The sequence below is a fragment of the Bolinopsis microptera genome, chromosome 5 (assembly GCF_026151205.1).
Source record: "Bolinopsis microptera isolate Bmic1 chromosome 5, MBARI_Bmic_1.0, whole genome shotgun sequence".
In the NCBI taxonomy this organism is placed as follows: Eukaryota; Metazoa; Ctenophora; class Tentaculata; order Lobata; family Bolinopsidae; genus Bolinopsis; species Bolinopsis microptera.
In genome coordinates, this window is record NC_087076.1 from 15759478 (window position 1) to 15773566 (window position 14089).

The 14089-nt window shown below is 37.0% G+C and overlaps 1 protein-coding gene across 3 annotated transcripts; it reads right to left on the reverse strand.

Annotated features, from left to right (window-relative positions):
- Positions 1 to 1291: 1291 nt before the first annotated feature.
- LOC134816108 (zinc transporter ZIP3-like) lies at positions 1292 to 11789 on the reverse strand. 3 transcript variants are annotated; one of them, XR_010160355.1, is made up of 9 exons: positions 11492 to 11789; positions 10280 to 10413; positions 9625 to 9699; positions 8242 to 8415; positions 7006 to 7144; positions 6775 to 6868; positions 5710 to 5863; positions 3961 to 5340; positions 1292 to 1495 (listed from the first exon to the last, which is right to left on the reverse strand). XR_010160355.1 is itself a non-coding variant. In XM_063824856.1 (9 exons), the coding sequence occupies exons 1-9, from the start codon at positions 11610 to 11612 to the stop codon at positions 5119 to 5121; spliced, it is 1242 nt and encodes a 413-aa protein (XP_063680926.1). In that variant the 5' UTR covers positions 11613 to 11701; the 3' UTR covers positions 5037 to 5118. The 3 variants fall into 3 exon arrangements, 2 of the variants coding, with proteins under 2 accessions (XP_063680927.1, XP_063680926.1); XM_063824856.1 differs by lacking the exon at positions 1292 to 1495 and adding an exon at positions 7776 to 7904 and having other exon boundaries at positions 5037 to 5340; positions 11492 to 11701; XM_063824857.1 differs by lacking the exon at positions 1292 to 1495 and having other exon boundaries at positions 3912 to 5340.
- Positions 11790 to 14089: the final 2300 nt, after the last annotated feature.

Genomic DNA, 14089 nt, shown 5'->3' on the forward strand with positions numbered 1-14089 from the left:
GATTTCCACTCAAATACTGGCCAATGCATAATGCTATAGGACCTCAAAAATAGTATTATATTAAACATTTCTATTTTATCCCTACACATCTGTAAATAACTAGAATTGTGTAACCTTAAATTATTTCAGAATTATAACTATTGTGAATTCAATAAAATAATTATCACTTTTGTATCCTTGTATCCTTGTATCCTTGTATCCTAGCGGTGGCATGCCGGGTGTTTTAAAAACCAATCCATAATCAGTAAGCAGTTAGCGGGAAGCAGCCAATTAATCAATAGGTAGATCTAAGATCCAAATAATGTGAATATAAGCGAATATGAGGAGAACAATTAAAGCTGTATTATATCATCAGAGGAAAGCGGTGGTAAGTAAATAAGGTAAATAAATAAGTTTAACCTAGTGGCATTAAGGATTAAGGCAGCACTCGTCTCATATAAAATTAACAACATCTAAACATCATTGAGGAGAACTAACTAGCGCTAACAAAGTTTTGATCAATGCAAGACTACTCTTCTCAAAGTTGGTATACAAAGAATGTCACATACATAGGAATGTCGTCCATAAAAGTATGGTGTAAGACTGCTGTCCCTCAATTCCTCAAGTCTCTTTTGATCTGCAATAATTTAACAATAACAATGAGCAAGCAGAAAACAATAGCGGCCGCCAATAAATCTACAGGTTGATAATGTTCACTCATGGTCTGCACTGAGTATCGATTGAACTTCTCAAACAAAAGGGTACAACAAAGAAAACAACAATTTCAAGAAAAACAAAGCGATAACATCATACAACTTTCCCAGTCAGTACTGTTGAGTTCCATAAACAAAGGCGCTGAAATCTATATAAGAACCTACCCTACATAAGAACTATGCTCTATTTCTAAGCCAATCAACAGAAATCCATGGATCACCGTCGATTAACCGTCACTGATTTAGGTGACGAAACCTGATCTCAGTGGGATTCTAGATGGATTCTTAACGGTGGTCGGTCACCGGTTGATTAAGCGGCAAAATTTGTTGCAAAACTTCTGTTTTGTTAAGTACGTATATCATATTCATAATGTGGTGATCTTTAAAAAGTAAAACTGGCGAATTCATAACGAAATTTTGTAAACTATTACAGTTGAATGTTTCAATAATTATCTAAACGTACAAACCGAACTCCTCGGTAACGATCGCACACTGCACACCATCTTGTAATGTTTACATGTACTATTATAGTAAAATAAGTAATACTTATTAAGTATCGATAAAAGAGAGTATTAAAAGAAAAGAATAGCCAAAAAGGATTTACAAAACTATCTTTTGAAATCAATTCGTAAAAGAATACATAATTTTTGATGGATTATATAAATAATTAAGATAACATCGACAAGTTTTCAATAAACCATAATTAATCAGATCTATGAAACCGTATTTAATTGTTTTCGTATCACTTTGAAAGGTTCATCAGATTGAGAAACTTCATAATCATAAGTCTTTGTAAGAGAGAGCTCCTTTAAGGGGTCGTTCACATATTACGTAATCAGCCGAGGGGGGAGGCACAGTGGGGTACCATTATGACTTTTGCTAAAAAGTTGACTTTCTCAAATACTTCATTTTAGGCTTTGTTTTAATTGAGAATCGTTTGCACAATCCAAAACTTTTTCAATTATGCAAATATTCCATTCCTATGAAACGTTATGGCTTTTGAAGTGACGCGCTTGCCAAATTTTGGTAAATCTGGTCTTTGCTTTGTTGTGAGGGTAGTGATTCAAGTGGCAGGCTGAAACTGCTCATACACATAACTTACATGAAATGTCATCCTGAATATGCTTGTTAGTGATTCTACTATACTTGGAGCATATAATCTTTATAAAAGGACGGCTGTATCTCCTTTTTCTGATTTTTAGTACCCAATAACAAGGTCTGGGCTTAAAAATTCACCTCCAAATTGTGTTTTTGATTTTTTTTGGCACCAAAGGGCTCAACCAAAAATCGGAAAGAATCGGAAAACTAGCTGTTATGTTATTTCGATAGCCTAATATGTTTTAAAGAACATATTTTTTTTTTATATTGAAATCTTTCAATCATTATCATCAGAATTTATTACAATATCAATGTTGTATAGAATTTCTAAAAATGGACTAGAGAAACCAAAAAATGCCTTGACAAGTGTACAGCGATGATAACAATCAGGGGACACCAATACACCCAAATAACCAAACAAAAGGCCTCGAGAGACCTGATGAAAAGTCGAGCAATTACATTGGGCCCCAAGTGCAGAAGGAGAAAAATGGGCAAATAATATGAGCTGTGAACTTAGGAGGCATTTCTAGGTTTTTAAGAATAATTGCCACAACCCAAAAATTCTCAATTACAATTGGCTGATTTGTAATATTTCCGATGGAATGAAGTTTTAACGATAAAATTTAAATAATTGAATATAAAAGACTAAATCAAAATTGTATCCGAATAAAGCAAAAATGCGTGATGAGTACCTCAAAAAAAATTAAAACAAAAATAATAGAGAAATACACTACCCGTAGTCTGGAGAAAAAGAATTGTCAGGATCTGAACTAGGGTCAATATCTACAGATGCAGTACAAACATGTTCCTTCCAGATGTGTTTAATAAGTTCTGTTTTAAACACACCTGGTCTGATAATCTCTCGAAGGGAAAGAGGAAGTCGGTTCCAAGTGAGATGAGCTCGATAAAAGTAAGATTTAGATATAGCTGAGCCAGGTGGAATTGAAGATATTACTGATAAGTGATCAAGATGTGAGCTTCTCAGTCGGCTTGACCCGGAGAAGAAAGTAAGGTACTGAGGCAGAGTGGTGCATGGGTGGTATTGATGCACTAGGGAATGAAAGAACTTGAGATCATGGTAATCAAACCTGTACTTTAGGGGCAGAATATTTAACTGTTTACAATGGGCATTATAGATTTCCTCTACACTATAGCTTACACCGTAATCATTACGAATCCATTTGAGGGCCCTTTTCTGCAATCCTTCAAGCCTATTGATAGTGCTACTGGACGCTGGTCGCCAAATGATGGGACAGTGTTCGAATATTGAGCGTACAAGAGTAAGATACAAGACTCTTCTCTTGTTCAGATCATTAATAAAATGACAATTTCTCTTAAGCATGCCAAATTTTTGGTTAGCTTTACCATATTTTTATAAAAAAAATTACCGTTGCCTACCGTTGCATTTTTGAGAAAATTTTTCTTAGCCTTGAAAAGCTCAATGATAGACTAAAAACTGATTTTTTTCATTTATTTCACAGCATTTTCGGGCACACTTTGATATTTTATGTCAATACCAGCAAAGTTCAATATGAATAAGCAATATTTGGATGGAAAAATAGTGCATATGAGCCAAAAATAGCCAGGGGCAACTCTGATTTCATAGGATTTTTCTTATATTTTTGTCATATTGCATATTGCATAGATTTATGGTTATCCTTGCTAAAATACCCTTAAACAATCACATCAGCATGATTGATGACCATTGCCATACGACTACTACTACTACTATGTTGGAGCTAAGCTACGCCAGAAAACCCCCTTCATATATCCCTGTCCCGCATCAGGGTTCGCAGTTCCTCTTTAGAGTTTGTCCCAATGCACTTTTTCTAATGAGGAACTGTATAGTGATATACAGAAAGAAAATCTGTAGTAGATCGAAAATTTACTTCCATACGAAAAAGCAGAAAATGGGACAGAAACCGTTAAAAAATCGATGAAATCTTAAAATTGCTAGTCAAAAAAGATGTTTTTTGTGCGACAGAAAGTGCCAAATTTTCAAAAAAATTATTTTTTGCCCAAAAAAGTAGTGACAGTTTGGAAACCCTCCGGAGGGTTTCCAAATTTTACGCTAGTGTAATTTTGACATAATAGTTATGTGTAAAACTGATTACGGAGGGGGGAGGGGGTTAAAAATTTACAAAAAGTGATTACGTAATATGTGAACGACCCCTTATGAGGAGCATACATTACTTTTAAAATATTTATGATAAATGTTACGAAAAATCAGTTTTATTGACACTTCGAGACGTAACTTGATTTTAAGATTTTGTAATTTTCGTAACATTCATATTAGAGTCCTTTGCGGCAATTACAAAACTAAAATTTAATTAAGAAAAGAGAATAAATTAAGAGTTACTATTAATAAATACTAAAGGATAAGAAAAAAGGGTAATCTATGCACGAGAGATACATACTATTAAGCTTTACTATTAATAAATACTAAAGGTTAAGACAAACAGAAGGGTTATCTAAGTAAGAGTCAGCCAGAATCTTCATAATTGAATACACCTGGCAAGTTTGGATCCCTTTCCTGTCTGTCGATAATGTAAAGTGTAAACAACCAGAAAAATGTAGAGTAGAAAACCAACAATTCTTATGATAAAAAATAGTACTCTTCAGCTGCTCACATGATTACCCCCAAAGCTAAATAAAAACCAAATCATTCCTCCATCTTCCATCGGATACACATTATAATACAGCAATATATAACAATTGATGAGCTATTAACGATAAAAAATAATTGTTTCGCTTTCCGTTTAATATTTATATACATTTTCAACTGAAAATACGTGCAAAAAACCTAAAATCTAGCCAAAAATAATCATTGTGGAGACTCTATGGCCAATATTCCCAAGCTCACTTGACATTCCCTATTTAAAATATTGTGTGAAGTGCTAAGCATCTTCGATGTTTTCTATAAAAATAAAATTCGTGAATTGATGGTGCGGGAGTTGCTACATCAGCCAAATAAGGAATGATTTTAGGAGCTTCGACATTACTGCGAGTACATTACATTATGTACTCAGGAAACAAAGCAGTTCTGCACCTTTGGTGACGAGAATTTGAAGCTAGGGACCCAGTATGTTTTCTTACTACTGCATTGTTCAACTCAAAATTACCATTATCTGTTAGCAACTTTGTTGGAATGAATAAAACCGAGGATCTCGCTAAACATTGCATAATGTCCTGATTTCAAGAACATGATAATTGAAGTGGCATCACTACGTCAGCAGCAGCAGTGATCAAAATTTCAACATTCCTTATTTGGGTGTGGCTTGTTAACGTTACAAATACAGTTCCTATATCCTAGTTTGATGCGGGGGGACTAATCGTGGTCCAGGTGATTTCCCAGATCGTCAAGGTGGTCCTCGTCATGATGTCCCACTCCGTGCGCGTGAGTGTGGGTGTGAAGCAGAGAAGCCAGCCCAATGATAAAGATCCCAAAGCAGATACAAGGGATCTTATACTTCATGTCTTGCTTGTTTTTTAGCTCCGGGAAAAGGATTTCTGCAAAGGTGATGTAGAGGAAAATACCGGTTCCTAGTGCCTGAAAAAGGGCAAAGATTAACAAAAAGAACAAACAAAGAGGGGTTTATGGGTGGCATCTAAATAGCCGATAAGCGGGTGGGTTGCGAGGACATAATCAATTTGTTATGAAATAATGTGGAGCTAACAAGATTAGTTTAGTCGCAATTTTCTGTATATTCAATCCAGGATTTAACTAGATTCCGGCGAAATATATTTCAGTTAATCATTCTATTAGAACTTTAGAATAAATCAAATTAACCTGCACTGTGCAGGTTGCAGAAATGATTCTACAATCTATGCCACTCACTTTATTTATATTGCTTATGATGACTATTGCCTTTGGTGCAAAAAAGATTCCGAAAATTTTCTCGTAGAATAATAGACTTACCTGAATGACAGCAGTCGTAATAAGGAGAGTGGATCCAGTCAACTTAGCTTCAACAGCTACACCCAGTACAATACCAATAGGGGTCCCGACAGACAAGATAACCGCATACACGCACCCTTTCTTGAACTGTATTTCTTGGGTTACCAATCTCGACCTAGAAACATTTAGCGTTAACAATTTCTATTGATATCTAGAGAAGTCACCTTTCGCGATGCCGCATCAGCCTGATAGACGACCGACTCAGGTGATTTCGCAGGATGAATCGACTGCCTCGTGAGTAAGCTATTGATAACAACTTAATTCACAATTGGTTATTATGTCTGCAATGATAACACTGCATGCTGAATTCTGTTGATAAAATACGATAAACGGCCACATGACAACGTAACGCGCCGCGCGGATGTCAATTTGATTCACACGCGCGTCTTTTTGCGCATATTTATGAGTAAAAATGGATACGCGCGTTCCAAACTAAATAAAATGTAGACCCTCTTTTGTTCTTTGAACTTTTCGCCTGTCAACGATGAATGCAAACAGACAGGACTCTCACCTTGACCGCGCCCAAAATCGAATTTAGAATTCAAATGAATGTGAACCGGACACTCACGCTTTGAGGTACACGTATTCGGTCAACAAACCGCAAATACCTGTCTTAAACCTCATATCCCGCACTGTAACAAGGAACAAAGCCATAGCAAGGTCAGTAGTCAACAAGAGCGAATCCCCAAATGTAAGTAACCGCTAATCAAATAATTATGGGGATGAAACTAGACGCACGTCGAAGTGCAACCAGCGTCTTGCCCTGCTGAGATCACGTCATCCATCTTTCAACAACAATTACACATCAAAGTTGTATGACGAGATGAGCAGACCCTTACAGTGTTATCTTACTCTACACCCCCACACACAACCAAACAGCTGCACATTTAACACGTCAAGTGTAAGGGTTTGTGTCAGGTTATAGAGTTACATGCAGGGAGACGGCTATAATCCTACCTATCGTTAGTATGACATAGCTACACGCGTGTTAGTATCAACACTTTAATGGTATATAATATAGCTCACCCCAGGGTCAGAGCTATAGCACATTTGTGAATTAGAACAGCGCCCATCAGACCCATTATAGTCTCTGCTTGTCTCTCCACACCTACTGCACCCCCTGCAATGTTAATAGATTGTACAGATTGTGGGGGACACTAGATAACACTGAAGTAAAGTTAAATTAATAATAAAGCTGTCAAATTAATAATAAAGCTGCAGGGATTTAATTATGTCTTAATTATGTCTTAAACTAACCCTCGAAGACGGAGTGAGTAAAGAGTGAAGCGAGTAGTATGCCAATGTTATGTCTCTTTTCTACGACACATCTTTTAGGAGTGTTGGAAGGCATCAGAAGAGAGTTCTTGTCAGCTTGTAGGATCACGTCCGTTGTTTCCTGTCATAGATATTCATATTATAATTAAAATATCATAGATATATTCTATAAATATAATATTCATAATCTAATTTCATAAAAACACGATGGTAGAAAAGAAATACTAAAAAACGCCATCTATTTTTAGATTGAGGTAAAAAGCAGCCGTTGATCATGCTACCGTTCCTTTCGTCAAAAATGCAAAAGATCTTATTTCACCATAATATCAAGATTAAACATAAACTCATTAACTCATTCATTAACAATGAACATTAAGTAATTAGAACAGATTATGGCCCTCTGCACCATCAATTCAATGCATACCATGCATTACCCTCTTTCAAAATCTCCCGTTTCTGGTCAAAGCACCATTCTTTACCTGGAGGAAGCCTCCTCTATGTTCTTGTACACGAGTTTTATGTATATATATAAATATAATATCTTATGTCACTGAAGATGACGCCTTGCAACATGTTTGACGATAGCCTGTAAATTTATAGTTTGATCTCAGTATTATATTAACAAATCATCTAGCTTGATTGATTCAAAGGGAGAAAATAAATTCTTCTGGAATAGTTTTAACCGTATCATGCATTACATAAGTTAAACCATGCCGTTACTACGCATTCCGATGTTTTGTATACCAATTTACTTTTTGCAAGTTCGTACGACATGTACACGAATCTGGGATCACCAATTTGGGAAGGAAAGGACTTTCAACTTGCGTATTCTCAATCTGTGTCATGTCTATGACTTCAGTTGTTGCTGTGGCGACATCACCCTTATTGTTTATAAACTCATAAACATCACCCTTATTGTTTATACCTTATTGTTTATGAGCCACTAGAATAATCCAAACCGAAAAATATCACTTAAATCCACTAGGCAATCAATGCCATGAAAATATATATTAAATAGAAATTTAATTAATGCTGTTAATCAAGTGCCTTGTTGGTTAGATTGTAAAGATAAGGGAAAGATAACCACCACTGAACTATATAATTAAAATGTTTTATAAAATAAATATCAATTATCAAGTAAAGGTATGCCTGCCAGATTTCGGCATATATAAAAAAAAACAAAACTATTATATGGTATGAAGTGAGATGTGAACGTACGACGGGAGGTAGGTTGTTGCACTGGTCAGGGCTGATATTCTCCAACATGTGCAGGTCGTTGTGTTTCTTCTCGCACTTCTCACAGTCCTCTGCGAACACGCCCTTCTTCAACTTCCGTACTGATAGCTGGTCAAAGAGCGTCTCTAGAAACAGGATCAGACAGAATCCTAACACCTGGAGTATTAGGGTTACAGGGAGTGAGACAGAATCCTAACACCTGGAGTATTAGGGTTACAGGGAGTGAGACAGAATCCTAACACCTGGAGTATTAGGGTTACAGGGAGTGAGACAGAATCCTAACACCTGGAGTATTAGGGTTACAGGGAGTGAGACAGAATCCTAACACCTGGAGTATTAGGGTTACAGGGAGTGAGACAGAATCCTAACACCTGGAGTATTAGGGTTACAGGGAGCGAGACAGAATCCTAACACCTGGAGTATTAGGGTTACAGGGAGCGAGACAGAATCCTAACACCTGGAGTATTAGGGTTACAGGGAGCGAGACAGAATCCTAACACCTGGAGTATTAGGGTTACAGGGAGTGAGACAGAATCCTAACACCTGGAGTATTAGGGTTACAGGGAGTGAGACAGAATCCTAACACCTGGAGTATTAGGGTTACAGGGAGTGAGACAGAATCCTAACACCTGGAGTATTAGGGTTACAGGGAGTGAGACAGAATCCTAAGACCTGGAGTATTAGGGTTACAGGGAGTGAGACAGAATCCTAACACCTGGAGTATTAGGGTTATAGGGAGTGAGACAGAATCCTAACACCTGGAGTATTAGGGTTATAGGGAGTGAGACAGAATCCTAACACCTGGAGTATTAGGGTTACAGGGAGTGAGACAGAATCCTAACACCTGGAGTATTAGAGATACAGGGAGTGAGACAGAATCCTAACACCTGGAGTATTAGGGTTACAGGGAGTGAGACAGAATCCTAACACCTGGAGTATTAGGGTTACAGGGAGCGAGACAGAATCCTAACACCTGGAGTATTAGGGTTACAGAATCCTAACACCTGGAGTATTAGGGTTACAGGGAGACAGAATCCTAACACCTGGAGTATTAGAGATACAGGGAGTGAGACAGAATCCTAACACCTGGAGTATTAGGGTTACAGGGAGTGAGACAGAATCCTAACACCTGGAGTATTAGGGTTACAGGGAGTGATACAGAATCCTAACACCTGGAGTATTAGGGTTACAGGGAGTGAAATAGAGAATAATTATTATCAAGAAGTAATGTTAAACACTTAGTTTATGATTATATACTCGCCACTGCGTCATGACAGAATTTTCTGTAAGAGTTGAAAGCACTATTAAAAAAGGGCCATCTCATCATAAATTAGACTTTTTGAAGATAAAGAAGTTATTTTTTACCTCTAGGGTTTCAGCAAGAGGAACAGGCATTTCTTGACCAGTCTGCAGCAGATACTGATTCATCTGTTGAGACACCTGAGCACAGAACCATAGAGTGAAAAATTCTAATGTTACAGTTTAACATTGGAGCTATTGAAAAAGGTTAATAGAGGGCTCTTTGTTAGTATGGTCGGCAAAAAGGACAAAGAAGAAATGCAATTATCAGACAATGATTAGTCAATGTTCAGGAAGTAATATTCCAGAACCACGGGAACAATGATTGCCTTAATTGATATATTATTGTGGTAACAATAATATGTCAATTAATAGATGTGTCAATTATAGATGTTTTTATAATCTGGGAGCGTTTGAAGGGTCATTGTTCATCTAAGAAATCTGTAACGCCATACATCTTAGCTAAACGTCTTATTAAATAAATCTAAGCATCTTAAATCCATTCAAACAAAAATTAAGGACTAGTATTTGTCTATATGAGACAAGAGAAACACATCATAATGTATAACTTAGAAATCTTGTCTTGACGAACAGAAAATGATTGTCTAGACAGTAGACACTGTTGTCTATACATGCTCTAGAAATATATATTTATTTAATGATATTTCAGAAATAGCATTAGTATGCTGAATGTTGGATCTTGGAACGGAAGGGAACTGACCTCAGGAATAAGATGAAGGAAGATGGTCCCAAACAGAACACCACCACCGAAACAGTTAGCAAATGATATGAGCCTCTGTCTGTGTTCGCAGGAGTACGTTTTATAGGGTAGCACACAGAAAACTGTTGTCAGAACTGAGAGGAGACCTATATTAAGGTTTTGTATATGTGGATTGTGGTGGGGAGGTGATGCTTATATTTTCTTAACACGTGACAGCATTTTTGGAGTTTGATTGTTCAATACTGGAAGCTGTTTGGTTAATTGTGTTAGGAATATGTTTCACATCCCAACAAGGATCCACATCTCTGAATACTACCCACATCATGAAGTATAATGCAATACGAGTTAGTGATGTCTGAGTTGGGACCTAGGACCTGTTCGGTCCACAAAATCTCAAAATCTTACCGGTCGCGGTATGGAAGTTGGTTTTCATTTTGTACTTTTTTGTTTTTTTAAGAAATGGGTCCCCTTCAGGACCAGTACAATGAGCACCAACTCTTATCTGTACCATTGTGCAATACACCATTGTGCAATACACCATTGTGCAATACACCATTGTGCAATACACCATTGTGCAATACACCATTGTGCAATACACCATTGTGCAATACACCCTTGTGCAATACACCATTGTGCAATACACTATTGTGCAATACAACAGTGCACTTACCATTGTACTGGTCTTAAGTGTAATTTAAGGGACGGTGTCAAACCTTCCTTACAATATATATCCATCCAGGTGCCTAAAAGGGCCGATATTCATAAAGTGCTTTAAGTTCTGTAAAAAGTCCAGCAACAATTGTGCTAATGTTGATCAATTTTGTGCTAGTATTACTTGCACTCTAAATTTATTTAAAGACTGACAGTAGAGGCGATCATCCTTGACAAAAATTGAAGAATATTGCGAGATAAGTCTCTAACGTATACCCCGAATTTGTACAAATGGCAAGTGTGTGATACTTATCCCAGCGTGCCGTCAGCTGTTCATGCTTCTTAATTTTCAAATTCATCGCAAAATGTACTGGATATGTGATAAACGCCCATTTATAAACGATATAAATTATCCAGATTTTGAGGACAATTCTCTTAAATCTCTCATGGTCTCAGTGGTAAATGAAGAGTTTACAGTAATTTAACGACGAAAGTCTTTCATAAATCCTGTAAAATTTTCTAAACCATGTTAAAACCATGCTAATCAACCTACTGACATACCCATCATGACGAGAATTCCAATAGACTTCATGGTGATGATGTAGTTAGGATTAATGAGCATCTCCTCTCCTCCTTCTCCCAACTCCAGTCCCTCGTCATGGTGGTCGTGCATATCTGTCATGCTAGAAGAGGACGTGTGTGTGTGTAGGTAGGGGTGTAATTAAGTCAGGAGGTGTAGTCTTCTTTATCTTTCTCTTGATATCTCAAACTCTCAGTTTGTTGTCCAGGGGTTTGGTAGTGTTCAATCAGTTGGTTGAGGGTTTACAGGTCTCCCTTCAACAGTCGTGTTTCATAGAACCTACAGTAAGACAGGTTGGTTATTAGAGGGAAACATACAGCAACATTGCGCAAACACTGTTCTCAGTAGGTTAAGTTAACATTATAGGTTTAATTAGCATGTCACGGTGAAGCTTGAAAAGTGAAAGTTTGTTACATGTTGTTAACCGCTACATACAATAAGATATCAGTTACATAATGCAGTCTACCAATAACATATAACCGGTCATAGCACAGAACATACTAGATCAAACATGTTATACGGATGTGATTCCGGGGTAACATCAGAGGTTATATTGTCTCGTTGCATCAGACACGTGCATTTTTATAAGTTGACTCATACGCGAGGGAGGGATTGATTGTGATTGGAAGATGCTTTCAACTGAAACTCATACGTAGAGAATATTTATATTTTATGGTTGCGACATACCATTAAAATTGTGCATATCACTCAATAAAATCATTCCGCATAAAAACAAAACTTCCGAATAAGGCAAATTTGATTGATTTTTATTTATAAACCAGAAATCTAATAACTTAAAATGCGTTGCATTTTGCAATCCAATCAGTCCGAATTAAGATATATATTGAGCAATAGTTCTCATACAAAATGTGAATATTCAAGATCACAAACAGCAGATAATTTCGATCCTAAAAACAGTTAAAAAGCAAGTAGTCATGGCTATATCAGTTAAAAAGCAAGTAGTCATGGCTATATCGGTTATAACATACTATTAACCAGCAATAAAACCACGCGAGAAATAGAACACATCACAGTCTCTATTATACACACTACACAGTGAACACACGTAGAGTCCTCACTCAGATTAGATACTCAAACTAAAGTTTCACGTCATACAACATAATCAATACAGTGTAGCCAGTCCACACTCCACACCCATCCATAATATGAAGGACTTGTTTTAATTCTAAATGAAAAGCTAGAATTTACGTCATACGTCATACAGAACAGGATGTACAAAATACCAAAATAGCGTCCTGTAATTGTAAATTGGTTCGAGTAATCACCGTGTCTACTGGGGGAGTAACTCGCACTAAAATCATTAATTGTAAGATTAAACCAGGGAGTGGAGCTCCGAGAACGTTGTGAGCCAGCTTTGGTTTAAATAGAACGAGTGCATATCACGCGATGTTGTCACGCGATGTTGGGTTGTGATGTTTTATCAGCTGGATGATGATGAGGTTAAGTGTTCGGACTGATTTTTTAACAATTTTATGGTTCGATGCTAATAATGTTATAATGGTATTTGCAAAACAGCGAAAAAGTGGAAATTTTGAAAAGACCTAATTGATCTTAACGAAGCGGAACGTTAAACAAAATGATTGGCAGAAATCCAAAAAGCCTGACTCGATAATAAAATAAAAATTTAGGGCATTCCAATTTGTAGGTCATGAATGATCTAAAGAACCAGTCATACAAAAAACATAATTTAATAAGCCTGCAAATTGGAAAAAATGTGTTATCTTTACTTCATAAATAAAGAGAGCGAACAACAGGAGTCAGTAATAAAATCCTCTGAGCAATAATCACAGACCAAACGAATAAAAACAATCGTCATACAATAAATATATAAAATTCTAGAATCACAGACTCTCATAACAAAAGCACGCCACTTAATTACTAATTTTAATTGCCGAAATGTGAAGCAATCCGTGAATTACCCGCCCTCAAACAAATTTAACCAATCACAAATCACACAATTGGGCGCTCCCAAGAGCAATTAATAATTGAGCCAGCAATCTGGCAGCGGCACAAATCATGATCTCAACATGCAAGCAGTTTAAAAATGGTACGAAACTTCCTCCTGCAACCACTAACTGTGTGATATTGGGAGGTTCCCAGATCACGTCAATTACCCTGATCAACGCATCTACTTTACAAAGCAATTATATCTGCCTGAAGCTCAACCAGCAACAGGAACCATATCCTGGAAATTGGACTACAATCAATGGGTATAATTTCTTAAGCCAGCACTGCATCTTAGAACCAACAAAACAATTCCATATAAATGGTTAAGTACCCTGCCCATCATTTATACGCTGTTAAGTAGACGTTACGTAGTGAAATATTTGGGAGGTTTCGTAATTTTGAGATTACGTCCATGGGCTGTGGGCGGACAAATCATATGGCTAACTGTAGTTCTGGAGATGGATCTAGGCGGACTGAAAGCAAGGAGAGGGAGGCAGAAAGTAGTGGGATGAATGGCGAACTACCTTCAATAGCCTTCATGGTACAGGGTTATACCATCGCCAAAAGACACTCCAAATTTGGCCAGTATAAGGGGGTACTTAACAGGGAGT

Bases quoted from the DNA above. Each gene is read 5' to 3' on its own strand.
- LOC134816108 (XM_063824856.1), bottom strand. From the start codon at position 11,612: ATGACAGATATGCACGACCACCATGACGAGGGACTGGAGTTGGGAGAA. The intron at 8,416-9,624 runs GTAAAAAATAAC...CTAATACTCCAG, and splicing joins CTCTTGCTGAAACCCTAGAG to GTGTTAGGATTCTGTCTGAT. The intron at 7,905-8,241 runs GTACGTTCACAT...ATAAACAATAAG, and splicing joins GCAACAACCTACCTCCCGTC to GGTGATGTCGCCACAGCAAC.